At 47.5% G+C, this 27,978-nt stretch overlaps 1 protein-coding gene across 1 annotated transcript in view; it reads left to right on the forward strand.

Moving 5' to 3' along the window:
• Positions 1–27,978, forward strand: part of CACNA1F (calcium voltage-gated channel subunit alpha1 F) — a 1,139,147-nt gene that overhangs the window by 428,215 nt on the left and 682,954 nt on the right. The window contains exon 18 of the mRNA XM_069209307.1: positions 11,211–11,256. Within this exon, the coding sequence (XP_069065408.1) occupies positions 11,211–11,256 (46 nt within the window). The remainder of the gene's footprint in view (positions 1–11,210; positions 11,257–27,978) is intronic.

Below are 27,978 nucleotides of genomic sequence, written 5' to 3' on the forward strand. Positions count from 1 at the left end.
GAGACAGTTACCTTAGTTCTTTTTTCCGGCTCCTGCTGACAGCATTGAGCTTGACCTTTTTAGTTTTTTTTTCTTTCAAAATGCAGTGAAAATCTCAGTGACAACTGTTTCATTCGACGTCTTTTGACTTTCTTTCTTGATTTGTGTCTTTTTCTGTCTGGAATTAAGGCATTTTCCCAGTAAAAATGCCTTCTCTATTTGACAAATGGCTACTTTGTGGCAGAAAAAAGGCCAAAAAGACTCTCATGATGTCTGTATCATCTGCCCACCGTCTTTACTCATTCCGGCCTCCTGTAACATCTGCAAGTCATTTTCCAGACGTACCCTGTGTGACAGGGGAAGATTCGCCTTCAAGGGAGAGCAGAGATTCGCCTTCAAGGGAGAGCAGAGAGACGACGTCAATAAGCCAGTGGGACCTCTGAGCGATGGGAAGGTCCGTCTTCCACCAGAGCTCTTCCCTCAGCCTCCATTGGACGTGGAAGGTCTGAGAGGCATTTTTCTGCAAGAAAACACTTTCAGTCCCGGTCGACGTCGAGAGGAGGTACGGCGCCGACATGCTCGCCGTCGAAGTCTGGCTTGACTTCGCACAAACGTCGCTGCTCGATGTTAAGACACTGCATGATGTTGAGGACTCCAGGGCAGACGATGCCAAGGAGCATATCACTTCATTGGAATCGATGTTGAGGCGAAGAAAATGCCAACGTCACAGTTTGACGTCGAGGTCCCGCTCAACATCGACGTCAAAGAGTCCCTTGATGTCGAGGAGGCAGAAACGGAGAAGGATCTACTCTTCATCGGGTTTGCGCCATTCCCTTTCTCTGGTGCTTCTTCCTTCGTTGCCTTCTTCGCACACCTCTCCTCCACCAGCTGCTCCGCCTCCTCCTCAACCTTCCCTGAGAAGTCTGACTCCCCTGCGGCCTACTGCTTCGGTTCTCCCAAAACCCGTACCACCTCCGGTGCCTTAAGTGCCTATCAAAGCCCCAGCTCCCAGACCGCGCTCTAGATCGTGCCACCATTCTCGTCATGGCCATCAGTCATCTGGCCGTTCAAGGTCAAGACATTCCCGCCACTGATCTAGACAAAGATCAATAGTACATGCCTACAGTCATAGAGATTCCCCATCCTCCACCAGAGACTATTCATCAACACTAACAGATTCACTTCAACCTCGTTCTTCACCGGTTGATGATATCAAAACCGTTCATGAAGTTCTAGTACGAGGTGCAACAAAACTCAACATTCCGATGGCTGTCCCGACTCCATCTACTTCGATTATATTCAAGACTCTCCAGCAGCGCAACACCGCCAGACATTTGCTACCACTAGTGTCTGGTCTTCTGGAACCCGCTATGGAAGTCTTCCTTACGCCAGCTACGACTAAGTCTGCTCCCTCCAGACCACAGAAAAAGTATCGTCCTCCGGAACAAGAGCCTTTGTTTCTGCGCTCCGATCCTCCACCTGATTCAGTGGTAATACTGGCTGCCCGCAAATCTCACGCTACTTCTCCATCTTCTACCTCTCCTCCTGACAAAGAGAGTAAGAAAGTGGATTCAACAGGCTGCAAAGTCTGTAGTTCAGCCGCAACCTTCATGAAAGCTGCAAGCGCAACAGCCCTCTTGGGCAGATATGATAGGGCCCTGTGGGACTCCCTGCTCCAATTTGCAGAACACCTCCATAGAGATCAGAAGGAAGATTTTTGGAGATCGTCTAAGAAGGTGCCAAGGTCTCTAACCAGATCATTAGTGCAGCGGCGGAGTCTTCCTTACTCACTGCACATACACACTGCCACAGGGTAACACAAAGGAGTCATTCATGGCTGCATCTGACATCACTGAAACCGGACGCTCAGCAACGCATTCAGAACCTGCCATTTTCAGGCTCCACTCTGTTCCGCTCTCACGCTGACGATGAAATTGCAAGGATGAAAGCTGATGTGGACACATTGAAGGCAGTGGGCCTTGAAAAACCCAAAGAGCAATGAAGGCCCTTCCGACCTTTCCAACGTCGCTATTCTTCTCAGAGGATTCATACCCCTCAGCGGCTGCCTGCAAAAACTCAGCCGCAATTACTAGCCTCAGCGAAAACAACAAAGAGGACGTATGACACATCAATCCAATCAGGGTTCTCAACAACCTACAGCCTCAAAACCCTGAAAGTTTTCTTCCCCCACCTCCGTTACCCACTCCGGTGGAGGGAAGCATCACCAATTGCCTGGCAGAGTGGCAACGAATTACAACAGACGCTTGGGTCTTGAACATTGTATAAAATGGGTATTGTCTCAGGTTTTCCAGCCCGGCACCAAATATTCTGCAGAAGTCCACCACTTCTTATATCGATCTTCTAAAGGCGGAAGTTTCCATCCTCCTGGAAAAGAAAGCAGTAGAACCTGTTCTCCTCAACCAGCAGGGAAAAGGCATTTACTCAGGGTACTTCCTTGTTCCAAAAAAGGACAAGAAATAGTTCAAACCCATTCTAGACCTGAAGATTGTCAACAAATGGATCAGAAAAGAGAAGTTCAGGGTGCTGGCCTTACACCAAATATACCCCCAGGTTCATCAAGTAGACTGGCTTTGCTCAGTAGACCTACACAAGACCTACTTTCATATCGTAAAAGAGCATCGGAAGTTCCTGAGATTTGTTGTGGGTCAAGATCACTTCCAATACACCATCCTACCATTTGGTCTCAAGTCAGCAACCAGAACTTTCTCCAGATGCATGGCTGTGGTGGCAGCACATCTTCAAAGACACTGAATCTTCGTCTACCCATATCTGGACGACTGGCTAATCAAGGCATCCACCCATGCAGAAGCCCAACTGCACTTCGAATAGACATGCGATTTTCTTTATCGGCTAGGGCTTCATGTCAACTATCTCAAGTCCACGACGGTTCCAGTCCAGAAACTGCACTACTTAGGAGTTACCATAGACACACTACAGGCAAAAGTGTGTCCTTCGGAGGAACTACGCTTAGACATTCTCCAGAAGTGTTGTGCACTCCAAACTATGCATCGCCCAACAGTTCGCACAGTCTCCTTACTTCTAGGCTCCATGGCCTCCTGCATCTTTCTGACACTCAACATTCACATGTGACCTCTTCAGGAGTGCCTGGAGGACCAATGGAATCAACTGTCTGAAAACTGGGAAGACCAAATCTTTCTGTCCTCCCACGCAATCAGATCCCTTGCTTGGTGGTGTTCTCTAATCAATCTCCTACAAGTGATGCCTTTCCGTCCACAGCCTCCAGCAGACTATCGTGACAAATGCCTCTCTCCTCAGATGGGGAGCCCATGTGGGTCACCTACAAACACAAGGCCTCTGGTCTCTCAAAGAGACATCATACCACATCAATCTCCTCGAGCTCCGTGTGGTGCACCTAGCTCTCAAGGCCATTCTCCAATCTTTCACAACCGACACCCTGATTGTCCAGACAGACAAACACCACTGTGTATTACCTGAACAAGCAGGGGGGAACCAGAGTCTTGTCTCAAGAGGCCCATACAATAAGGCATTGGCTCCTAGCCAGGAGGTTGAACATAGTATCAACTCACCTTCCAGGCGCTCAGAATGTACAAGCGGATGCCCTCAGCAGAGTTCTCGAAGAGAACCACGAGTGGGTGCTCAACGAAGCTGTCGTTCAAGATATCTTCTGTTTGTGGGGCACACCTTCTATTGAACTCTTCGCCACAGAGGAAAACAGAAAATGCCGAGACTTCGTTGCCAGGTTTTACCATCCAGAATCGTTGGGGAATGCTCTGTGGATAGAATGGTCCTGTATTCCTTTCCACCAGTTCCACTGATCCCAGCAGTCCTTCTCAAACTCTCAATGACTTCAGCCAGAATGATCCTCATTGCACCAGAGTGGCCGAGGCAGTGGTGGTTCCTGGAGCTCCTTCACTTTTCGCTCCGACCACATCTCAGGCTGCCATGCAGGCCAGTCCTCCTAACGAAATTCGGAGGGCAGAAGAGACACCCTAATCTCTCCTCCTTGTGTTTGGCAGCATGTCTCCTGAGTTAGTACATTATGGACACCTAAATCTTCCACAGGATTGTATGGAAATCCTAAAAGAGGCGAAACAGCCATCTACCTGTACAGCATATTACTTCAAATGGAGGAGATTCTGCATCTTGTGTTCCTCCAAAATGATAGACCCTACATCTTGCCAGGAAGATGTCATTCTTCCATACTTGTTACACCTGGCTAAGTCTGGTCTGCAACTCTCTTCAATTAGGATCCATGTGGCAGCTCTGACTGATTACAGAAAACCTCTTTCTTTCGGATACTAGTCATCAAAGATTTCTTAGAAGGATTAAAGAAGGTCTTTTCTCCAGGTAGGCGCCCTTCTCCACCTTGGGAGCTTAATGTGGTCCTTTTGCGCTGCATGCAAAACCCATTTGAGCCCATACACAAAGCATCTCTCCAACACCTAACTTGGACTGAGAGCACGTTCTACCAGAGGCAAGTCTGCAATGACTGCCTTGATGAGGAATGTCCCCTTAGCACACATCTGTAGAGCTGCGACTTGGCGGTCTATTCACACGTTCAGTAAAACATTACTTTCTTGACTCTGACGCCAGGACAGATGCTCAAGTAGGACAGGCTTCTCTCGGGAACCTCTTTGCTTGACAGTGTATTTCATTATTGCTCTGTCTATGGGGTGGGCTTGCTATTCTATTCAACGCTTATGAATATACATGGAAATCCCCTACGGGAGAAGGAATAGTTTCTTACCTGTAACTGCAGTTCTCTTGTAGGGGTTTTTCCATGATAGTCATAAGCAGCCCGTCCTCCTCCCCGGTGGAGTAGGCAAAATATTATCCCAGGTTTATCATTACTCTCAGCTAGGACTGCCTTCAAAAGAACTGAGATAACTGCCTCTCTCTAGGCATGATGGGATACTGGGGAACTGGCTGCTCTTAAAGCCACAGTCTCCTTTTTCTTCATTGATAATGGCAGCCTATGGGCTACACTGCCCTGCACTCCTTCATTATTGTTTTGCAATATGAAAAGGTTTGTAAGGATTTTTTCTGCTAAATTTTCAACTCATTCATGCATTTGAATGCATGAGACTTAACTTGTCCTTTTTAAAGCAAACTGGATGAAGACTTTTTTTTACACTGTAGCCTTTCCTCAAGGCTGCACATGGACATTCTTAAGTGACTTCGCAGGCCTTCCTGAAGTAAGGCGAACATGAGCACTTAAGAAGTTATGTTGGTAAAAGTGCTCCAGGGTCCCCACAGGCGGGCGAACCTATTCAACGCTTATGACTATCATGGAAATACCCCTACGAGAGAACTGGAGTTACAGGTAAGAAACTATTCCATCTTGCCTTTGATGGAGAAGCTGTTTTTGGCAAGCACATAGACAACTTTCCATAGACAACTAAAACAGACATGGATGTGGCTAAATCTCTGGGGACCCTCCTGAACAAAAAGTTGCCCTTTTGTGGGATCAGAGGAAGAGGGATAACATCATATAGAGGAGGTTATCAGCAATACCGAGATCCCTCCTACACATCTACCTCTTAACAGTTTGTTCGCAATATTCCCAAAGTCAACCACCTCAAGCGGCTTACAACAGACCTACACCTAGCGGAAGAGCAACACATCAGGGAAAGGAAGTTGGTCGTCGCCAGTGACCTGTTACATGCTCTGGCTATTTCTCTTTCCCCACCATTCAGGATAGGAAGTTCATCCAACCTTGACAAGAGATATCATCGGACCAATGGGTCCTCGACCTTGTTCAATTCAGCCACACCCTAGAATTTATTCAGATCCCACCATCAAACCCACCGCGCACTTCTATTTCCAAACATCTACGTCTGCACAATTTGGAGGTCAAGGCCACGCTCCGAAAGGGAGCTATAGAGAGAGTCCCTCTTTCGCAGCTAGGTAAGGGATTCTATTCCTGTTTCTTTCTCATTCACCAAGAGTGGAAGTAATAGTGACCTATCCTCGACCTTGGGTCTCTCAACAAATATCTCAACAAGCCATTGTTCTGCATGGTAACTTTGCAAGATATTCTCCCATCACTAAACCACAGAGATCATATGGCTCCGAAAGAGATCGATAAGAGAGAGTTCCTCTTTCACAGCTAGGAAATGGATTTTATTCTTGTTTCATTCTCATTCACAAAAGGTGGAAGGAATGGTGGCCTATCCTCGACCTCAGAGATCTCAACAATTATCTCAAAATGCAATTGTTCTACATGGTAACTTTGCAAGATATTCTCCTGCGACTAAACCACAGAGATTATATGAGAACTCTAGACATGCAGGATGCATATTTTCACATCCTCATCCATCCCTTCCACAGTAGATTCCTAAGGTTCGCAGTAATGGGCAGCCACCAGTTCAAGTTCTTCCTTTTGGTCTGAAGTCAGTCCACGGGATTTTTACAAAATGCCTAGTCCCATGTGGCAGTTTTTTTAAGGAAACAAAAACACCAAGGCCCTCATTCTGACCCTGGCGGTCTTTGACCGCCAGGGCGGAGGACCGCGGGAGCACCGCCGACAAGCCGGCGGTGCTCCAATGGGGATTCCGACCGCGGCGGTAAAGCCGCGGTCGGACCGGCACCACTGGCGGGGTCCCGCCAGTGTACCGCGGCCCCATTGAATCCTCCGCGGCGGCGCAGCTTGCTGCACCGCCGCGGGGATTCTGACCCCCCCTACCGCCATCCAGATCCCGGCGGTCGGACCGCCGAGATCCGGATGGCGGTAGGGGGGGTCGCGGGGCCCCTGGGGGCCCCTGCAGTGCCCATGCCACTGGCATGGGCATTGCAGGGGCCCCCGTAAGAGGGCCCCTACATGTATTTCACTGTCTGCTGCGCAGACAGTGAAATACGCGACGGGTGCAACTGCACCCGTCGCACAGCTTCCACTCCGCCGGCTCGATTCCGAGCCGGCTTCATCGTGGAAGCCTCTTTCCCGCTGGGCTGGCTGGCGGTCTGAAGGAGACCGCCTGCCAGCCCAGCGGGAAAGTCAGAATTACCGCCGCGGTCTTTCGACCGCGGAACGGTAACCTGACGGCGGGACTTTGGCGGGCGGCCTCCGCCGCCCGCCAAGGTCAGAATGAGGGCCCAAGTGTTCCCATACTTAGACGACTGGCTTGTAAAAGCACATTCCAATCAAGCAGCACAGAAATCAACCAATGCCTGCATAGCCCTGTTATGCTGGATCGTAGTCTGATTTAGAAAAAGTCAAACCCATGACCATCAAGATAGTTTAAACAACAAGGCCCCACATCAGAAAGTCAAATAAAGCTAATATCATTGGCAAAGTCTGTTTGGAAAAAAAGAGTCTCTTTCAGCATGCCTTTACAACTCACTTTTGAGGATGATGTCATCATGAATTCCTCTAGATCCATTCTGCCTCCTAAGGATGCGACCCCTTCTGGAAGAACTAGACCTCCAATGGGTGCAAGAGACAGGTTTGTTAGACGATATCATCAGGGTCACTCCACCCATGATAGAAGCCCTGTCTTGGTGGACGCTGCAGACACACCTCTCAGTCAGCTTCTCATTCCTCTCTCCACCCTCTCCATTGGTCATTACCACCGACGCTTCCTTGGAAGGATAGGAAGCATACCTTCAAGACCTACAGGTCAGTGGCAAGTGGCAGAAGCCGCATCAGAGCTGTCACACCAATCTGCTGAGCTTAAGGCAGTACATCTGGCTTTGCAGGCTTTCCTTCCCAAGATAAAGAACTCTGCGGTCCTCACATGAACTGACAATATGACAGTGATGCACTACATAAACAAACGGGGGTACAAGATCACTTCTCACGTCTCAAGAGTCGTAAGACATCTGGAATTGGTCCATCCGAAATGGAGTGCATCTGCGAGTGAAGCATGTCACAGGAAAGCAAAACGAGACAGCGACAATCTCAGCAGGCTAAGGTCCTCTTTCCAGGAGTGGTAACTGAATCAGGAGACAATCAACCAAATATTATCACAATGGGGCAAACCCAATCTCAACTTCTTTGCAGACCCCAAAAATACCAAATGCTAATTCTTTTCAAGCTGGCATCACCATCTTGGATCGTGGGGAAATGTGTTTTCAGTGGCATGGTCCGGAACCTTTGCATACGCCTTTCCCTCCATTCACCTAATTCCAAAGGTTCTCACAAAGATGAAGGTCGAGCCTTGCAGTATAATTCCTCGCCAACACTGGTTTACAGAGCTTCTCCTTCTGTCAGAGAAACCTCACATTTATTGAAAGTTTCACCTTATCTACTGACAGTGAGCGAGGGCCAAGTCCTGCACCCAGATCCTGAGTTTCTCCACTTACCGTCCTAGCTCCTGAACACAACAAAGTCGCCCATCTTAACATCTCACCTGAATGTAGAGAGATAATTTCCAGGGCCAGAGCGGACAGTATGAACAAAACTTATTCTCTCAAATGGGAGGGATTTTGTTTATAGTGTACCTATTGCTTTTGCCATGCTCACGTTTAGCTCATACATCCATCAGAGTTCACCTGGGAGCCATATCTCACTTCAGACGGTCACCCAGATCTCCCTTGTTATGGTCCTCCAAAATAATTAAACAATTCCTCAAAAGCTTATTTAGGATTTTCCCTCCCGTCAGACTCCCCTCCCCTCACACACACACATCCTGGCATCTGTACACGGTGCTATCACAGCTCATGAAACACCCATTTGAGCCCATTCACAGAGCAAATTTAAAGTACTTGTCATGGAAAGTTGCTCTCCTTGTGGCCCTGACATCTGCCAGACAGGTCAGTGAGTTTGAAGCCCTCACTATCCAAGAACCTTTCTACAACTTAGAGAAGACAGGGTAATCCTGCGTGCAAATCCAAAATTTATCCCTAAAATACCTTCGGATTTTCACTTCAGCAAACCTTTGATCTTAAAAACTTTCTTACTTAACTGTTCAGCACCGGCCGAAAGGGCTCTTAATTCTTAGGACATCAAGAAATGCCTCAAATTCTATATAGACAAGACTAAGAGCTTTCGTAAGTCTAACCGTTAGGTGGCTTCCAGCGTGCCACGGAAAGGTCAACCCCTTTCCAAACAGAGCATAGCTAAATGGATATCTAGCTGCAATTCACTTCTGTTACCAAGCAGCAGGAAAGCCATTACAGACGTTGGTGCATGCTCACTTTACAGGAACTATAGCAACCTCAATGGCACTGTTTTCCGGTGTGCCAGTCCAGGACATTTGCAGAGAAGCTACCTGGAAGAAGAGGCATATCTTTACGCAACACTACTGTCTGGACTTGACACCTCCAGGGGATGCTGCAGTAGGCCAAGCAGTCCTAAGGCATCTTTTCGGTAAAGGTGAGCTACCTTTTCTTCCCACCATCCTTTTATTAGTTTTGCACATTGCTTAAATATAATGTGTGTTTTCCTTGGTAACATCTTACTGAAATATTTTCATATGTTTATCCACATCTTATCAGATATGTGCATAGTTATGTCTTTGTTTGTGCTATGTCTGGGTGTATATATATTTTTTTAATGTGATAGATATATACAATTATATTCTTAGCTACTCACAGTACAATGTGCCTCACCACTGCTTTATACTCGGATGTAAGCATGTGAATCTATGAAAGTTCCAATACTGCAGTTCTCCAGTAGTGGAATCTTTCATAGATTCACATGCAACCCTCCCTCCTCCCCTGGGAAGCTCACCTTTTCCTCCTATATATAGTCCTCCTGCACTTGTGCTATGAAAAATCTGAGGGACTGGAACATCTCTCAGGAGATTTCTGAAGGGCAAAGCAGCCTGATCGGCTGAAAGATAAGTTTGGTCTCTTTAGACTATGATAGGTTTCAAAATGGAAGGGCCTATGGCCTTTATGTTTTATATTTAACTTTGCCTTGCTGTTATATTGTACCGGCGACTCCCATCTCAACAACGAAGAATGATTCAAGGATATGAATCTATAAAAGATTCCAATACCGCAGAACTGCAGTTACAGGTAAGTGACTTATTTCTTCTAACTGCAGGGCCAAATCATTTCAAAGCAACAGGACCACCCTAGAAAAGCACTGCCTCCGAGCTGGACTTTCTCCATCAATGCAGTGTTATTTATGAACTTGATATGTTCCATTACCATTGGCATTATTCATAGTGTTGAAGTTTACATTATGCTAATGTATATTTCATATTTGAGTAGCTTTGTTTAATGTTGGTATTATTAATTATTTGTAATGGTGATTGGTATTATTCCCCCTTTGATAAGTTTCCATTTATGTATTATTAATTAAGGACTGAAAGTAAACAAAACTTGTGTCCCACAAAAAGTAGAAATAAAGAAAAATAATGTCCCACATGCACTGGAAGTAAATGAAACTAATGTTCCTCTCACAGTGGAAGAAAGCAAAACTACTATCCCACACTCACTGAAAGTAAAACAGTACTCGTGTCCCGTTCACACTAGAAATAAAGAAAAGCTATGTCCTACACATTCTGTAAATAAAGAAAGTTAGCGTACCATGCACACTGGAAGTAAACAAAGCCGATGTTGCACACCATGGAAGTACACAAAGCCGATGTCCCACTCACAATGGAAGAAAACACAATGTCCAACATGCACTGGAAGTAAACAAAACTAATGTCCCATTACCCTCAAAATAAACAAAAGGAATGTACCAAATGCACTGGAATTAAAAGTAATGTCTTGCATGCACTTGGAGCACACACCACTCATTTGAGATGAACAAAACTAATGTCCCACATACACTGGAAGTAAACACAATTAATGCCCCCTCACAAACATTGGAAATAAACAAAACTAATGTCTCACTCACACTGGAAGCATTCTTCCAGTGGTTAGTGAGCTGGTGTGCATTATTCTTTCAGAGATCTAGTTCACCTGCGAACGTGAACTGATAAAAAGCCAGCAAACCTGCTTTTGAAGGGGAGCAGTAAGTGGAGAAGCCTCTCCGATGGCATATTCAGTGGTACGTCTCTGCCGCAGGGGTGTGTGGTTGAAAAATGTCCACTTTTGTGGCACATTTCCTGTTATCACCCACTTCTAAATAAGGCTATGCCTGATTTGCATGTCAGTGTTTGAAGTAGCATAGTGAACACCTGACTGAACAACTGCTCAGAATGGTTACCTATGGTTGTCACCTTTTATACATCCCCCTTTTCAACACTGTCATCGTTTTGTATGATATTTATATTTATTTTGTTTTCCTCTTTGTTGTGTTGCAAATTTGACACCGCTTTATTTTTCACCAGAGAGAAGAAAAAAGGATCTGAAAAGAGTGAGGATAGCGATGTGAAGGTAAGTGATGTCCTGTAACAAGGTCCTTCTAATCCCAGTGAGGTCACTGTCAACCAAGATGGCCCCAGGACGTTTAAAGAGCAACAAGCGTCACATGAAAGGGGCTCTTATAATATGGTACAAACATGATATGTTAGTGATGAATGAAAAGTATGGGTTAGAGGAGTTTCCTGGTCTGTAACAATATGGGACAGATGGCTGAGGAGTCACAAACACAATTTTGTTAATGCATTTTTACAGAGATTTATATAGCACTTGACATCTCCTTGGTCACTTCTGAGCACTATGTAAGTTGCCTTAAGATGCAGCAGCCTGGTTTGGAGGTGGGTGATAGTGGGGAATCATCCAACTCCCGGTGGAAGTGCTGGTCAGTCGCTCTATGTTTCCTGTGGCTCCAAGATAGTATGATGTGAGGGGTGCCCAGGTGGATTTGTCTCTGGTTGGCATTTCCTCTAGGTCACTGAGCCATTGAAAGGGTGTGGGGAATGGTCCACACATGCAAGTCTCTGCTATGTGAGTGTTTATTCGGACAGGATATGACTGAGACAGTCCTGGTCTAAAAGCATCTAGTCGCACAGGGCCCATAGGCACACAGTGGGCAGTACCTGTCAGGTGCCTTGTGTTGTGTTTAAAAAGGGATAGGGTAGTAACCTAGCATAAGCACTTCATTAGTGTTGCAGCTGTTTTACGGCAGTTTATAGGCCATAATATTACACAAGAAAGATACTTTCTTCTGAGACTCTTTAGTAGTCGCTATAAGTGTCACTGAAAGTGTCTCACATAAAGCAGTGAATTGTCACACATAAGTACCCTGAAAACATGGAAATGTCGCCCAGAGGCAGATTGCCAGCTGAGGCAATCTCTTCGAGCTCAGATGGCTCTGAAGGCTTTCCTTCATAAGTGAAGAACTTGCAAGTGTTGCTCTGAGCAGACAATACTACTACCATTTATTATAGTTACAAACAGGGGCTAAGAAGACCTCTCCTGTTATCTCCGGAAGCTCCAAAGCTTTGGTTAGGAGCTCCAAGTATACAGAACAACTTAGTGGATCGTCTCAATAGACAACTCTCAGATAACCACAAACGGGAAATTGACTGCACATAGTTGCAGTGGGTATCCCATGGGCACAGGAAACTGCAATGGGATACGTTTGCAACAGACTAAAATACCAAATGCCTCCTGTTTACGAGCAGGTGGGCCTCCCAGGATCTCAAGGTGAAGCTTATGCAGTTAGCTGGACTTTAAAGTTTCTATACACATTTCCACCCATTCTTCCAGTTGCAAGGGTGATTTTCAAGATCAAGAAAGAGCACTGCAAAGTAACTCTGGTGCTTCTGTTTGACCTGTCAACTTCTGTGTGCCGAGTTGTGGAACATGTCAATCCAGACTCTTATACAATTCAAGCCATATGTCCAACTTTTGTCCAGGACCAAGTGACAAGTACGCCAACATTTTCCTTAGTCAAATTCAGTTGTCAGGCTGGCTCATCAAGGCTTATAATTTGGTCATTTTGTCATACCTGAGGTCTGTAGGCAAACATTTAGAGTGGTCCTGTACATTTACTATTAAGACCTGTGTTGTAGAATGGAAACATTTTAAGATGGGCAGGAATGGAGAATTTGCACACCATTGGTATGTCTCCTGGCCTGTTTTTCTAATTTCCTAAACCTAGCTAAATCAGATCTTAAATATGCCTCAAATAAAATCTGCCTGGCAGCAAATTGGAGATACCTCAAAAGACCAGATAGCCGCCTTTGTTTTTGAAAAGGTTGATTATAGAGTTTGTGAAGGATTTATTCAGATCTTTCCCTCTAGAGACTGTTACCATCTTGGTAGCTCAACACTGCCTAACCGCGTTAATGAAGCCACCCTTTCAGCCAATCATTAGAAATGTTATACAGCAGCTTTCAGGAAAACAATGTTTTTGGTAGCAGTAACATCTACTAGAAAAGTGACTGAATTACAGGCACTGTCTTGTAAGGAATTATATTTAACAATTCTTCACGGACAATGTATCTTTAGCTATGAATCCTGGGTTCATGACTAAAGTTCCTGCAACTTTTCACTAATCAGAATATCTCTTTGTCAGCATTCTTTCCAAACTATGCAGCTGCAGCTGAGTGGCTGCTTATGTCTAATGACATTAAATGATGACTTAAATGATATCTACAAAAGGCCAAATACTCAAAAGGAGCACTTATTTGTAGCTTATGGCCCTTCAAACAAGCATAAGATAATAACAAAGCCATCCTTAGTCAGATGGGTTTGTTTCATGTTTAACGCTGGATCGTACCTCTCTGAACAGACCACTTTCTGGAATGGTCTGGTCTGTCTCCTTTTTATAGCCAAAAACCAAAAGTAAAGCTTTTATAGCCCAAAACAGTCGATAGAAAGAGTAAATGACAAGCTGTCATCTTACCTTGAGCAATTCAAAGACTAAATAATTGTAAGAGGACAACTTAACCAAAGGAAGAAAATCTCACACAGACTACTAAATTATTTGTCCCCAAACTTCCTGTGTTACAGAGATGCTGTAGGAAACAACAACCTCATAGTGTGTGATTCATGAAACTCTGCTGCTAGAAAGCAAGCTCGCCCAGGACACTCAGAGCAAAAACCTGCGTGGCCTAAACCAGAGGGTCGCATCACAAAATTAAATAATGGCACCATCTGATAGAGACTTCTAGCTGCAGATTCCTTCTCTTAGAATATTCAAGATGCCAGACTGGATCCAGAGAATCTTGATCAGTATATCTGCATGTCTGTACGTGGCCCTGATCGGCTCTGGGTAGACATGGTTAGCATCATCTGTGCCTGATGTGACAAGTGTGGTGCTTATATAGGCTTCACCCCAGCATGCTGACATCAGTTCTTTTATTTCCACACCGTCAGCGCAGATCCCGAATAGTTACCTTAGTGATTTTGACTTTTTTTCAAACCCTTTTTTTGAGCATTACCTTCCAGTGTGCGTTAGGGATGTCTCCTAAGAAGCTCCTAGTCACTCAGCACTTAATGACTGCACTGCTCCAGGTGCCTGTTGCGTGCAGGGTACCGGGACTGCTCTTGGACTTGCTCCCGTCAGTTATCGTTGCAGTCTAAATCTTTGTTGGGCAAGTCCTACAAGAAGAAAAAGGCCATGAAGTTGAAGCACTCTTCATCTTCATTGTGCCAGTCCAAGTCATCAGACGAGGCATGGGAACAATGCCACAAGTCTAGGACCTCCTCCCACACGTCACCTACTAAGCCTGAATCTGGATCTGATCTTTGCCTCCCTGAATTTTTTGGAGCCAGAGCGAGCCCTGCCAAACTAAAGGAATTCTATGAGGCTTTGCACCTCTTGTGCAATCCGACTCCCCTGGAGCACCTTTGGGGCCCATGTGCTCGGAATCTCCTGTGACTAGATCCCCTCCGGCGGGTTCGCCCTTGGCACCAGTTGAGCCATTTGGATCCATCCCTGGGTCCATAACAATTCTGATCGCAATCTATGACCTTCACCAGAGTCTTTTCCAGTGGTGTCATTACCAGCAGCGTCTACCCCATCGTAATTCTCAGCACCGACACGGAGTGGACTGGTGTCATCTGACGTCGACTCCAGGGCTGGCTGGACCAAAATCATCTGGGTCAGAGACTGTGCCTTCCTTTTTTGACAGGCCCTGTGGAGAACAGAGTTGGGGCGGATCTGAGGATCCTTCTGGTTATTGTGACCTCCGTGAGAAGCCCTTGGCCGATGATAACTGGTATGGGGATTTAACTGATGCCAGTGGTCTTGACACCTTGCCAGACACTGGCCTGGTTTCCCCTAGTGTCGCTTTGGAGGAAGGGGCTTCAATTGCCTTGGTGGTGCGGAGGGCACCAGAGGTCCTGCCCTTGGTGGCAGCCAAGACCAACCTGGGGTACCTCCTATGGAACAGTTTTTCTCTCGTAGGGGATTTCCATGATAGTCATAAGCACTGAATAGTTCCGCGCGCCTGCGGGGACCCCGGAGCACTGATGTGAAGTATATTCTTAAGTGCAAATACCAGCCCTTTGAAAAAGGTCTGTCAAAAAACACTTAAGAATAACACTGTGCAGCCTATGCGAACAGCTACACAGGCCAAATTGTTGAAAAGAAAACAGTTGTAGTGTAAATTCACGTTCAAACACCTATTTATTCTAGAAATGTAATAACAAATACATTCTCATACTTTATTTACACCTCTCATGAGAATAAAACAATGCAGGGCAGTGTAGCCCATAGGCTGCCATTATACAGAATGTAAATAGAGCTGTGCCTTTAAGAACGTAAAGTCTTCCTGTATCCCATCATGCACAGCAGGTCTTATTGAACCGGCAATGGATATTTTTCTGACACCGGCCACAGCAAAATCTGCTCCTTCCAGACTTATTAAGAAGTACCGTCCACCGGAACAAGATCCTCTATTCTTGAGGTCGGACCCAGTGACGGACTCGGTGGTTATAGTAGCGGCAAAGAAGTTGCACTCTACATCACCGTCTTCCTCCTCACCTCCGTCCTAGTAGGAGTCCCACCGTACCACAGTAAAGCAGTATGTAAAAATATCATAGGCTGTAATGGCTCTTGGCCATTAGTTTAACAGCCTATCTATCTCTGTCCTTTTTATAAATAACCAGACTTGAACTACAACCAATCAGGTGCTAGAACTCTCTCAAGAGAGGCTGAATCCCTCAGATCTGTTACTGCATGTTGTGTGAAGGGAGTCTTCCTGAGCTCTGCTCAGTTTTTTTCTATATATCCCAGCTTTTTTCTTCATCTACAACATCTGAGTCTTTTAAAAAACAGTCTCTTCAGATCCGCAAGTTCTGTGGGAAGAAAAGACTACATGTGGACGGCCCACACAGAGACTGTCTCTATTGCCTCTGCCTTAAACACCAGGCAAAAGAGTGCAAAATTTGTTGCACTTTTTCACTTTGAGAGACAGAGAAGAGAGGTTACTTCTGTGGCTACAGAAGTCTACAGAAAGGCCTTGAAGGTACACCATAAAGACATGCCAAAAAAGGAGAAACTCAAACCCATCTGCACAGGTATGGCCTCTTCTCAACCCTCTACTCCATCTGTAAAAAAAGGAGAGCAACAGTGTCCTCAGAATCATCAACGTCAAGAACAAAACCTCCTCTCAAGAAACCGTTGCTGACGACATCTTCGTTGGTTAGTATAGATCATGACGGCGACCATCACGCACCATCTCGTCCACGAAGTCATTCAACGAGAACTTTGACCACTAACGCTCCCATTCCATCGACCAAGGTGATCTCTTCCACTAAGTCACCGTCAACTATAGGTTTCACTTTACCTTCACCAGCATCGATGAAGATACCCTCGATGAAGACACCATCAACAATGACGGCGCCATCGACAATAGCGCCGACTACACTGTTGACAACAACGTCTACAGTAACACCGCCAGCACTGTTGACGCCTCAATTTATTTTCACATCCTCTACAACGTCAACAGGACCGTCATCGAAAATGAAAATTACCAAAATAACCCACACTGCTTAAAGGCCTGAAGTGACCTCTTCAAGCACGGTTTCAGTATTGCTACCCTTTCACTTGTTGGACTGGGTGGAGTCGGAAGATTAAGGACCTTTTGGGAATGCACACTGTCTTTCAGAGATTCACGTAAAATACCAGAAGGAAGATGATGATGATGAAGAGGATTACCAACAGGGTTACCAACCATGCTCTGCCCCTACTTGATGCCATTATGAACACTATGAATATAACTGCCATGCTCAGCCTAGGCAAGCGGTTATGGAGATGCATATCATTCTGGTTCAAGATCTACAGACCATGTTACAGGATTACAGAAAAAGATTTCCTGAATCTCCAGAGGTGCAAACACCCGCACCACCCCAACCTGCTTCTGCTCTTACACCAGGGAACAGCCCTCCACCGATAACGCCCAGGATAACATCTCAATGGCTCAAACTTGGCAGCACCTCCAAAAGATGACCTCTCATCTTCAGAAGATGAAAGCGAGGAAGGCGAGGTCCCAGGTCCTCAAAATCCACAGTATGAATGGCATGACTACCTTTTCCCTACCCCATCTCCTCCACCTCCTCATCCTTCAGACTCTCTCCAGAGGACAGCGGGGGCTTTCATAGTCCGATGGACCGAGCTGCACTCTGTTTCCATCTGCCAACTTCGGTAAATCAGTCCTACTGCTTTCTTCATTATTTTAAGGAACAAACCAGAAAGTCTGTTATGGCCATTCTCACCAAAGACTATACCTGGGATAAAGGAATGAAGATCATGAAGAATCCGGCTACTGTACCACCAGTTCCACCTTGCCTGCATAAAAAATACAAAGCCACAGATAATTTACCTGCTTGTGTCACAGGTCATCTCACAAGCAGGGCAGAGGCACTCAAAAAATCCTTCTGCTCCCATCTCTGCGCCACCAGAGAAAGAAGGCAGATGGTTGGACAACATAGGAAAGAGATCCTCTCTTATGTCTGCTATCACTGTGCGAGCAGCCAACTTATTAGCCATCCTGGGGCGTTATGACCGCCAAATGTGGTCAAATATCAGCAGTCTGATCGATTTAATCCCTAAATACAGAAAGGCTGACATGAAGAAAATTTTACAGGAAGGTGAACGTACTTCCTCAGAAATCATAGACTGGTCTCGACATTTCCTCCACAGGTTTCCTTCAGTTGGCTGGAGCAGCGGTCTTGAGACGGCAGGGATGGCTCAAGGCTACCTCTTTTAGACCGGACTTCCAATCTAAGATCCTGGACATGGCTTACGATGGCAAAACTTTGTTTGTGAAAGATATTGATGATGCCTTATTGGCTATAAAGACCAACACTGATACCTCTAGGTCTCTTGCTACTCTCCAGTTTTAAAAGCTGCCCTTTCAGGGGCTGGGGGGGTGGGGAGGAGAGGTTTCTCTACTTACAGAGGTAGATATCAACCACCTTAGTATTATCAATCTCAATATAGTCCCTTCTACCAGCAAGCCTGTCACCAGCCTGCTTCAGCACCCTTCAACAAGCAGGGAGTGTGCTGGAACCAAACCCCCCACCCCTCCCAGGTCATAATACAGCCCAAAACAATGATCTGGGCTGTAGGAAAGTCCCTCCTTTTGCCTACTATCAGTATGCTGAGACTGTTTTCACTGGGATCCTGCTAATCAGGACCCCAGTGATTGTGCTCTCTCCCTCTAAATTTGGTGGCCTAGGGCTTTACACACCTCACAGTTTGCACACTGGTGCCCCCATATAAGTCCCTAGTATATGGTACTTAGGCATCCAGGGCATTGGGGCCCCAGGGGTTCCCCATGGGCTGAAGCATGTATTATGCCACCCATGGAAGCCCATGCAGAAAATACCTGCAGGCCTGCTATTACAGCCTGTGTGGAAAAAAAGCATGCACCCTTTTGCTACAGGTCACTGCACCAGGTCACTGTAAGTTACCCCAATGGTAAGCCCTCCTAGCCCAGAGGTCAGGGTGCAGGTACCTGTGGGTGAGGGCACCCCTGCATGAGCAGAGGTGCCCCTAAGAACTCCAGCTGCATTACACTGGATTTGTAAGTGCAGGGAAGCCATTTTATGCTGTGTCCAGCTACATACTGGTAACTCCGAACCTGGGCATGTTTGGTATCAAACATGTCTGAATCATACCCCAATACTGTTGCCAGTATTGGTTGTATGATTCCATGCACTCCGGGGGCTCCTTAGAGGACCCCCAGTATTGCTCCTACCAGTCTTCTGGGGTTTTCCGGGTAGCCCTTGCTGCTGCCACGCCACCCACAGGTTTCTGCACTCCTGCTGCTTGACCACCTCAGGCTGGGGAATGCAGAACAAAGGATTTCCTGTGGGAAAGGGAGGAAACACCCTCTCCCCTTTGGAAATAGGAGTTACATGGCTTGGGAGGGGTACCCTCCTCAGGCCACTGGTATGCTTTGAATGGCACATTTGGTGCCCTCCTTGCATAAACTGGTTTGCAGCAGTTCAGGGACCCCTGGTCCCTGTTCTGGCGTGAAACTAGACAAAGGAAAGGGGAGTGACCACTCACCTGTCCATCACCTCCGCAAGGGTGGTGCCCAGAGCTCCTCCAGGTGGCCACTTGATTCTGCCATCTTGAATCCAAGGTGGGCAAATGCCCCTGGGAGCATATGAGTGGCCAGGTCAGGCAGGTGACATCACAGCCTCCTTCTGATAGGTGGTCACCCTGCTAGGTGACCAATACCCCTTCCTGGGCTATTTAAGGTCTCCCTCTCGGGTGTGTCTTCAGATTCGACGTGCAAGAAGGAAAATACCCTGTTTCTTGGCATGATTATCCCCTTTTTCTGCCTGACGTCAGTGTGCTTGACTGTGTTCACTGGGATCTTGCTAACACGGACCCAAGTAATTATGCTTTCTCTCCCAAAATGCTGTATTTCATCCACAATTGGACACTGGTGCCCGATTATAAGTCCCTAGTATATGGTACCTAGGTACCCAGGGCATTGGGGCTCCAGGGGATCCCTATGGGCTGCAGCATTTAGTTTGCCACCCATAGGGAGACCACACAAAGGCTTCTGCAGGACTGCCATTGCAGCATGTGTGAAAAGGATGCAAGCACCCTTTCACTGCCATTTTTCACTACACCAGGTTACTTATAAGTCACCCCAGTGGTAGGCATTCTAGCCCAGAGGGCAAGGTGCAAAGTACCTGTGTGTGAGAGTACCTCTGCACCAACAGATGTGTCCCCACGAACTCAGGCCCATTTTCCTGGACTTCATGAGTGCGGGGACGCCTTGTACTTGTGTACTGGACATAGGTCACTACCTATGTCCTGCTACATAATGGTAACTCCGAACATAGGCATGTTTGGTATGAAACATGTTGGAATCATACCCCCAGACTTTTGCAAGCATTGGTTGTATGATTCCATGCACTCTGGGGGCTCCTTAGAGAACCCCTAGTATTGCCATTACAGCCTTCTCAGGGTTTCCAGGCAGCCCAAGCTGCTGCCACCTCCCAGACAGGTTTCTGCCCTCCTGCTGCTTGAAAAGCTCGGGCCCAGGAAGGCAGAACATAGGATTTCCTTTGGGAGAGGGGTATTAGACCCTCCCCCTTTGGAAATAGGTGTTACAGGTTTGGGAGGAGTAGCCTCCCCAAGCCACTAGAAATGCTTTGAAGGGCACATTTGGAGCCCTCCTAGAATAAACCAGTCTGCACTGGTTCAGGGACCCCCAGTCCCTGCTCTGGCGTGAAACTGGACAGAGAAAAGGGGAGTGACCACTCCCCTGTCCATCACCACCACAGGGGTGGTGCTCAGAGCTCCTCCAGAGGGTCCCTGGGTTTTGCCATCTTGGATTCAAGGTTGACAGCGAGCTCTGGGAGCATCTGAGTGGCCAGTGCCAGCAGGTGACGTCAGAGCCCTCCCCTGATAGGTGTTTACCTGGTTCTCTTCCAGGGGATCCTCATCAATAGTCATAAACATTGAATATTCCCGCACCGTGCGGGGACCCCGGAGCATATATAAAATACACACATATTATACATGTGTAACAAACAGTCATGCAGGCTATCATGTTAAAAACAGGCTAAAATGCTTTATTTCTATGAAGTTTTTTTTATTTTATTTTTTTATATATTATAAAGACTACAATAGAGCATAAATATCTACCCAAGCTCCTAAAACTAGGCTTAGGGAAGTAAGCAGCAGCAAACTCTAGAGAAAAAATAGAAAAAAACTGCATTGAAAAACAATGAAGCATTCTTAGCCAATAGGCTGCATGCAGGTTAACACAGGAGAACCATAAAAACTTTGGCACCGTGCCTTTAAGACCCTGAGCACCTCCAGTATCCCACCATGCCTCAAGGGTGAAGGAAAGGTGAAAGTTGGTTCACAGTTAGGTCAGTTCTTTTTTCCAGCTTCTTCTGAGAGGATCCTGGAGCATTGAGCTCTCAGTTTTTCTGAGTTTTTCTCAGAAAAATTCTTTAAAAAAGCGTTTTTTTCACTTTTCATTCGACAAATAACATCTTTGTCTGAGCTAGGCAGTTTTTTCCTGACAGAAAAATGCCTTCACTTTTTGTCAAATGCCCTGCTTGTGGGAAGAAGAAGGCCCAGTCAGATCCCCACTCTCTGTGTATAGTGTGCCTGCCTCAGAGTCACTGCCCTGACACTTGTAAGTACTGCAAGAACATGTCTAAGAGGACTCTGAAAGACAGAGAGAAGATCCGGCTACATGGGCTTCAGGAGAGGCAAAGAACATCGTCCTCCTCACTTCCCAGACAACCAGAAGGCCATTCTCAGGAGAAAATGGCTCGGTCGACGTCAGCAGGTAGGAAAGTACCTGTTTGTTCACCGTCGACGTCGTCGCTACCACCGTCTCACCGGCATAGATCGCCGTCGACGGCGACACACCCGACGTCGAAGGAAACGGCGTCGAGGGAACATCATCGCAGGGGCAGGTCTCCGTCGACGGCAGCCCGCCGATCGACGTCGAGCCATCGCCGGCGTGCCCGGTCGCCGCCAAAGGCTGTGCGCCCCTCGACGTCAGGACACACGACGTCGAAATCACCACGACGGCATGAGAGACATCCGCCGTCGACCTCCCACCGCTCCACGTCGAGGCACACGACGGCGAGCAGGTCGAGGTCCAAGGATCGCCATTCGACGTCAAGGCACTCTGCGTCGAGGCACTCAACGTCGAGGCACTCAACGTCGAGGCAAGAGCAACCGGCTGGGCGCCCTTCGACGTCGACACAGCCATCGACGTCGACGCAGGTTTTACCTGTCCCACAGGGAGCAGAACATCGCCCCACACCAGACAAGGCCGCGCCATCTCCAGTGGTCTCCATACCGAGCGACTCTTCTCAGTCAAGAGCGGCATCATCTGGGCATGTCTCGCCCATCAATCTATCTCCGAGATGGCTGGAGAGCCTTAACAGACCAGCGGCCTCCCCAGATTCGCAATATTCGCGAATGTATTCGCCTACTGCCTCCCTGCCAAGAACGCCATCACCGACAGCCAGGGCAGAACGGGCTCGTTCTGCTCCTAGCCAACCGGCCGCGAGGCCTAGGCGCTCTGCTACAGCGTCTCGCAGCAGGTCTCGTTCTCAACGAAGATCCAGGTCTCGTTCAAGAAGAAGATCACCCTCTTGGTCTTCATCAGGTTCATCTGTGGGGCGTTACTCACCCACCCTAACAGATTCACCACCTGCTAGAGTCTCACCGGTGGATGACATTACCACGTTTAACGAGGTGCTGCTAAGAGGAGCGCAGAAACTCAACATAGAAGTTCCAGAGCCATCTACCTCCTCATCAGTCATCTTTGAGACTCTACAACAGAGATCAGGATCAAAAAAGCTGCTGCCTCTAGTGCCTGGTTTGTTGCAGCCAACCATGGACACTTTTCTGGCCCCAGCCTCGCTTAAATCTGCCCCGGCTAGGATTCTCAAAAAATACAAGGCTCCCGAACAGGACCCTTTGTTCCTCAGGAAGGATCCGCCACCGGACTCGGTTATAATAGCTGCCGCCCGAAAAACCCACTCGGTGGCATCTTCATCCACGGTACCCCCGGATAAAGAGAGCAGGCATCTAGAATCTCTGGGGAGAAAGATATGCGGGACGGCGGCTTCGGCAATGAAAGTCTCCAGTGCGTCTGCGCTCCTGGGCAGGTATGATCGTTCTCTGTGGGACTCGCTCAGTAGATTCACAGAAAAATTGCCCAGAGAGGACAGACAAGATTTCCAGGAGATACTGCAAGAAGGATGCCTGGTATCCAACCAGGTTATCAGCGCGGCAGCAGATGGGGCGGATTTAGCTGCTCATGGGTACGCACATGGAATCTGTGCAAGGAGATCTTCCTGGCTGAGACTCACTGGTTTGAAACAGGAAGCACAACAACGCATCCTGAATCTCCCATTCGCCGGGAACTCTCTATTCGGTGCCCATGCAGACGAAGAAATGGCCCGCATGAAGACCGAGGTGGATACCATGAGGGCTGTGGGCCTGGAAAGAAAGAAAGATTTCAGGCGGAGGTACAGGCCGTATGACAGGCGCCCTTTCCAGCAGAGGGTTCAAACCCCTCATTGGTCACAAAGGTCACAGCAACAACAGGGACGCCCTCTTTTTCAACGGAGAAACACAAGGGAGCGAGGGTCAAGTAGACCTCAACAGTCCACTCCGAAAGCACCCACCAAGCAATGAAATCTCGCTTCCCTCTACACTGTACACCACTCCGGTGGAGGGAAGTATTACAGCTTATCTTCGCGAGTGGCACTCTATCACAAGAGACAAATGGGTGCTCAATATTGTCGAACATGGCTATTCTCTTCTTTTCAAACAGCCTCCACCACGCTTGCCACCAACCAAAGACAATCCATCTCATCTCAGCTTGCTACGCAAGGAGGCTCTCGCCCTCCTAAAAAAGAATGCCATCGAAAAGGTTCCACCCGCACACAGAGGACAGGGGGTCTACTCCCGTTACTTTCTGGTGGCGAAGAAGGGTCGAGAGGGCGTTTTCAGGCCAATTCTGGACCTACGGCTGCTGAACAAATACATAAGGAAGCAGAAGTTCAGAATGCTACCGTTTCACCAGATTTTCCCTCAACTGCATCAGGGAGACTGGATGTGCTCCATCGACCTGCAGGATGCGTACTTACACATCCCAATAGCTCCCAAACATCGAAAATTCCTGCGCTTCCGAGTAGCGTTACAGCATTACCAGTTCAGAGTTCTACCCTTTGGCCTGAAATCTGCCCCAAGAGTTTTCTCGAAATGTATGGCAGTGGTGGCGGTGCATCTTCAAAGACAAAGGATATACATATATCCATACCTAGACGACTGGCTACTGAAGGCTTCTTCTCCGGAGCAGGCAAGAAGCCATCGGGACATTGTACTCGGAGTTTGCGAAGCTCTAGGTCTTCAGGTCAATTACCAAAAGTCAACCTTGATTCCAACACAGAATCTTCACTACCTAGGAGCTATCATAAACACAGAACTCCAAAAAGTTTATCCTTCGGAGGAACGACTATCCTCAATAGACAGGAAGTGTCAGGACCTGTTGAGAGCCAACGCACCTACGGCGCGTCAGGTGACATCGCTGCTGGGCTCCAGGGCATCATGCATTTTTATTGTCCCAAATGCCAGACTCCACATGAGACCCCTCCAGGAGGCATTGGAGACCAACTGGAGCCAAAGAACAGGTCGCTGGGAGGACACGGTGCAGCTACCGGCGGTAGCACTTCAGTCATTAAGATGGTGGATGCACAGACCTCACCTGTCAGTGGGTGCTCCGTTTCACCAGGTGCTTCCATCCGACACCCTAGTAACGGATGCGTCTCTTCAGGGATGGGGGGCTCATCTGGGTCCCTTTCAAGCGCAGGGTCTGTGGTCAGACAAGGAAAAGCAGTACCACATCAATCTGCTAGAACTCAGAGCGGTCCATCTGGCTCTCAAGTCTTTCATACCACTAATTCAGGGGAAAACGCTCTTAATACAGACGGACAATACAACCACGATGTATTACTTGAACAAACAAGGGGGAACGAGGTCCCTACCCCTATCGCGAGAGGCCCAAGCGATATGGCATTGGCTCCTGGCCAGAGGAATGTCAATTACAGCAGTTCACCTGCCAGGTCAGCAAAACGCGGAAGCAGATTTTCTGAGCAGACACCTAGAGGACGCTCACGATTGGGTCCTACACGGCGAAGTCGCAGAATACATCTTCGCGCAATGGGGTCGGCCTCAACTGGATCTCTTTGCAGACGAAGTAAACAAGAAATGCCCAGACTTCGCATCCAGGTTCTACCGTCCGGGATCTCGAGGGAATGCCCTGTTGATCGACTGGTCAGGGATATTTCTCTACGCTTTTCCGCCGATTCCCCTCATTCCGGCAGTAATCAGCAAACTTTACAGATCCAGGACCAGAATGATTCTTATAGCACCACAATGGCCCCGACAATTCTGGTACACAGATCTCCTCAACCTGTCGGAAAAACCTCACAGGAGGCTGCCGTGCAGACCGGATCTTCTGAGCAGAAAGGAGGGCAGAATTCTACATCCCAACCTACCCTCTCTGAGCTTAACAGCATGGCTCCTGAATTCCTGCAGTATGGGCACCTAGGGCTCTCACAGGAGTGCATGAACATCTTGAAAGAGTCCAAACGGCCTTCCACGCGGCGTTCTTACGCTTTTAAGTGGAAGAGATTCTACATATGGTGCTGTCAGCAAGGTCATAATCCCATACGGGCGCAGGAGGATGTCATACTGTCCTATTTGCTTCATCTAGCGAAGTCCGGTCTGCAGGTATCATCTATTAAGGTACATTTGTCTGCTATTACAGCCTATCGCATGTCACCTTCTCAGGAATCCTTCTTTACGAAACCTGTAGTCAAGGATTTCTTAGAAGGTTTGAAGAAAGTTTTTCCGCCCATTCGGAGACCTTCTCCTCCATGGGAACTGAACATAGTCTTGGCAAAACTTATGGGCCCTCCTTTTGAGCCTATACATAAGGCCTCTTTACAACACCTTACGTGGAAGACGGCTTTTCTAGTGGCCATTACTTCAGCGAGGAGGGTCAGCGAAATCCAGGCCTGGTCTTCCAAAGAACCGTACACGGTTTTTCATGACAATAGAGTGGTTCTACGAACTCACCCATATTTCCTTCCGAAGGTGGTGTCAGAATTCCACATCAATCAGACCATATCTTTACCGACTTTCTTTCCCAATCCGGAGACTCCGGCAGAGAAAGCATTGCACTCCTTAGACTTGAAAAGAGTGCTGAGATTTTATCTGGATAAGACAAAATCGATTAGACACTCTAACCGCTTGTTTGTAAACTATGGTCATTTGAGGACAGGAGAGGCAGCATCTAAGCAAACAATATCAAGATGGATAGTTTCTTGTATTGTTAATACTTACCAGCTAGCTAATAAACAATTACTAGCGCGGCCTAGAGCGCATTCCACAAGGGGAAAAGCGGCTACTGCTGCCCTCCTTAACAATGTTCCTATATCTGAGATTTGTAAGGCTGCTACATGGAAGTCTGTCCATACGTTTACTAGACATTACTGTTTAGACTCAGATGCAAGAGCGGATGCCCAAGTGGGGCAGGCCTCTCTAAGAAATCTATTTGCGTAAGACCTATCTATTCCTGCACTTCCTTCGGACAGTCCGCTGGATTTAGGGATGGGCTTGCTAATCTATTCAATGTTTATGACTATTGATGAGGATCCCCTGGAAGAGAAGGATAAGTTACTTACCTGTAAATCCTAGTTCTCTTCCAGGGGTATCCTCATCAAAGTCATAAACAACCCACCCTCCGCCCCGGACGCACGTCTCCTAGAAGTGCAGGACAGACTGTATTTTGAATCAGTTATACAAATTGTCACCGTAAAAAGAACTGACCTAACTGTGAACCAACTGTCACCTTTCCTTCACCCCTGAGGCATGGTGGGATACTGGAGGTGCTCAGGGTCTTAAAGGCACGGTGCCAAAGTTTTTATGGTTCTCCTGTGTTAACCTGCATGCAGCCTATTGGCTAAGAATGCTTCATTGTTTTTCAATGCAGTTTTTTTCTATTTTTTCTCTAGAGTTTGCTGCTGCTTACTTCCCTAAGCCTAGTTTTAGGAGCTTGGGTAGATATTTATGCTCTATTGTAGTCTTTATAATATATTAAAAAAAAATAAAAAAAAACTTCATAGAAATAAAGCATTTTAGCCTGTTTTTAACATGATAGCCTGCATGACTGTTTGTTACACATGTATAATATGTGTGTATTTTATATATGCTCCGGGGTCCCCGCACGGGGGCGGGAATATTCAATGTTTATGACTTTGATGAGGATACCCCTGGAAGAGAACTAGGATTTACAGGTAAGTAACTTATCCTTAGGTGACCAATCCCCCTTTCAGGGCTATTTACGGTATCTCCTTTAGGTGGTTCCTCATATTCGGATGGCAAGACTCAAGCAGGAATCCTCTGCATCCTCCACTTCGACTTCTGACCGAAGAAACTGCATCTGGACTCTTCAGGACCCTACAAGCTGCAACAAAGAAGCAAGACACCTCCTGCAACATTATATCTCCGGCTCCTTTCTGCAACTGCAACAGTTTCCCGGTCGTGCATCCTCTGAGGAGAGCCCGTCTTCAGCCTGCATTAGAAGAAAGAAGGAATCTCCCTTGGGGTGAAGGAGTCACTCCCCGGCATCTGCAGGCACCAGCTGCAACGATGACTGGCTGGGTGGATCCCCTCTCCTGCTGAGCTGCGTGGATCATGCATCACGGGTGGTGGACTGAAGTGGTCCTGACGGTCCTCTCTTCCAGCTGTCCATCTTTGGTGGAGGTGAGACCTTGCCTTCTCCACGCAAGACAGTACCCCGTGCACCGCGTCTTCGTGCATCTTGAAGCTTCGGCCCCCAGCACGCTGTTTTGCGATGCACAACTTCCTGAGTGGTTCTCTGGTGGTGTGGAAGCCTTTGTCATAATGCTGCGTGGGCCTCTTTTGCAACTTTCTTGTCCCACATCCTGTGGGACTCCTGGGTGCACTGCCTGGTTTTCTGTGGGCTCTCTGTGTCGCTGAGGGACCCCTCTGACTTTTCCTCCTGGGTAGAGTCCACCTGGTCCTTCCTGGTTCCCAGCAGCGCCATTTTCCGCTAACTGCGAGCTTTGCATGTGCCAAGGTTTGTTGGCGGACTCCGACGATGAAAACCTGACTGCAATCCTCAATCCGGCGTAGGACCTCACTTGCACCCTCCAGGAACC

Source organism: Pleurodeles waltl, chromosome 10 (genome assembly GCF_031143425.1).
Source record: "Pleurodeles waltl isolate 20211129_DDA chromosome 10, aPleWal1.hap1.20221129, whole genome shotgun sequence".
NCBI classification, from domain to species: Eukaryota; Metazoa; Chordata; class Amphibia; order Caudata; family Salamandridae; genus Pleurodeles; species Pleurodeles waltl.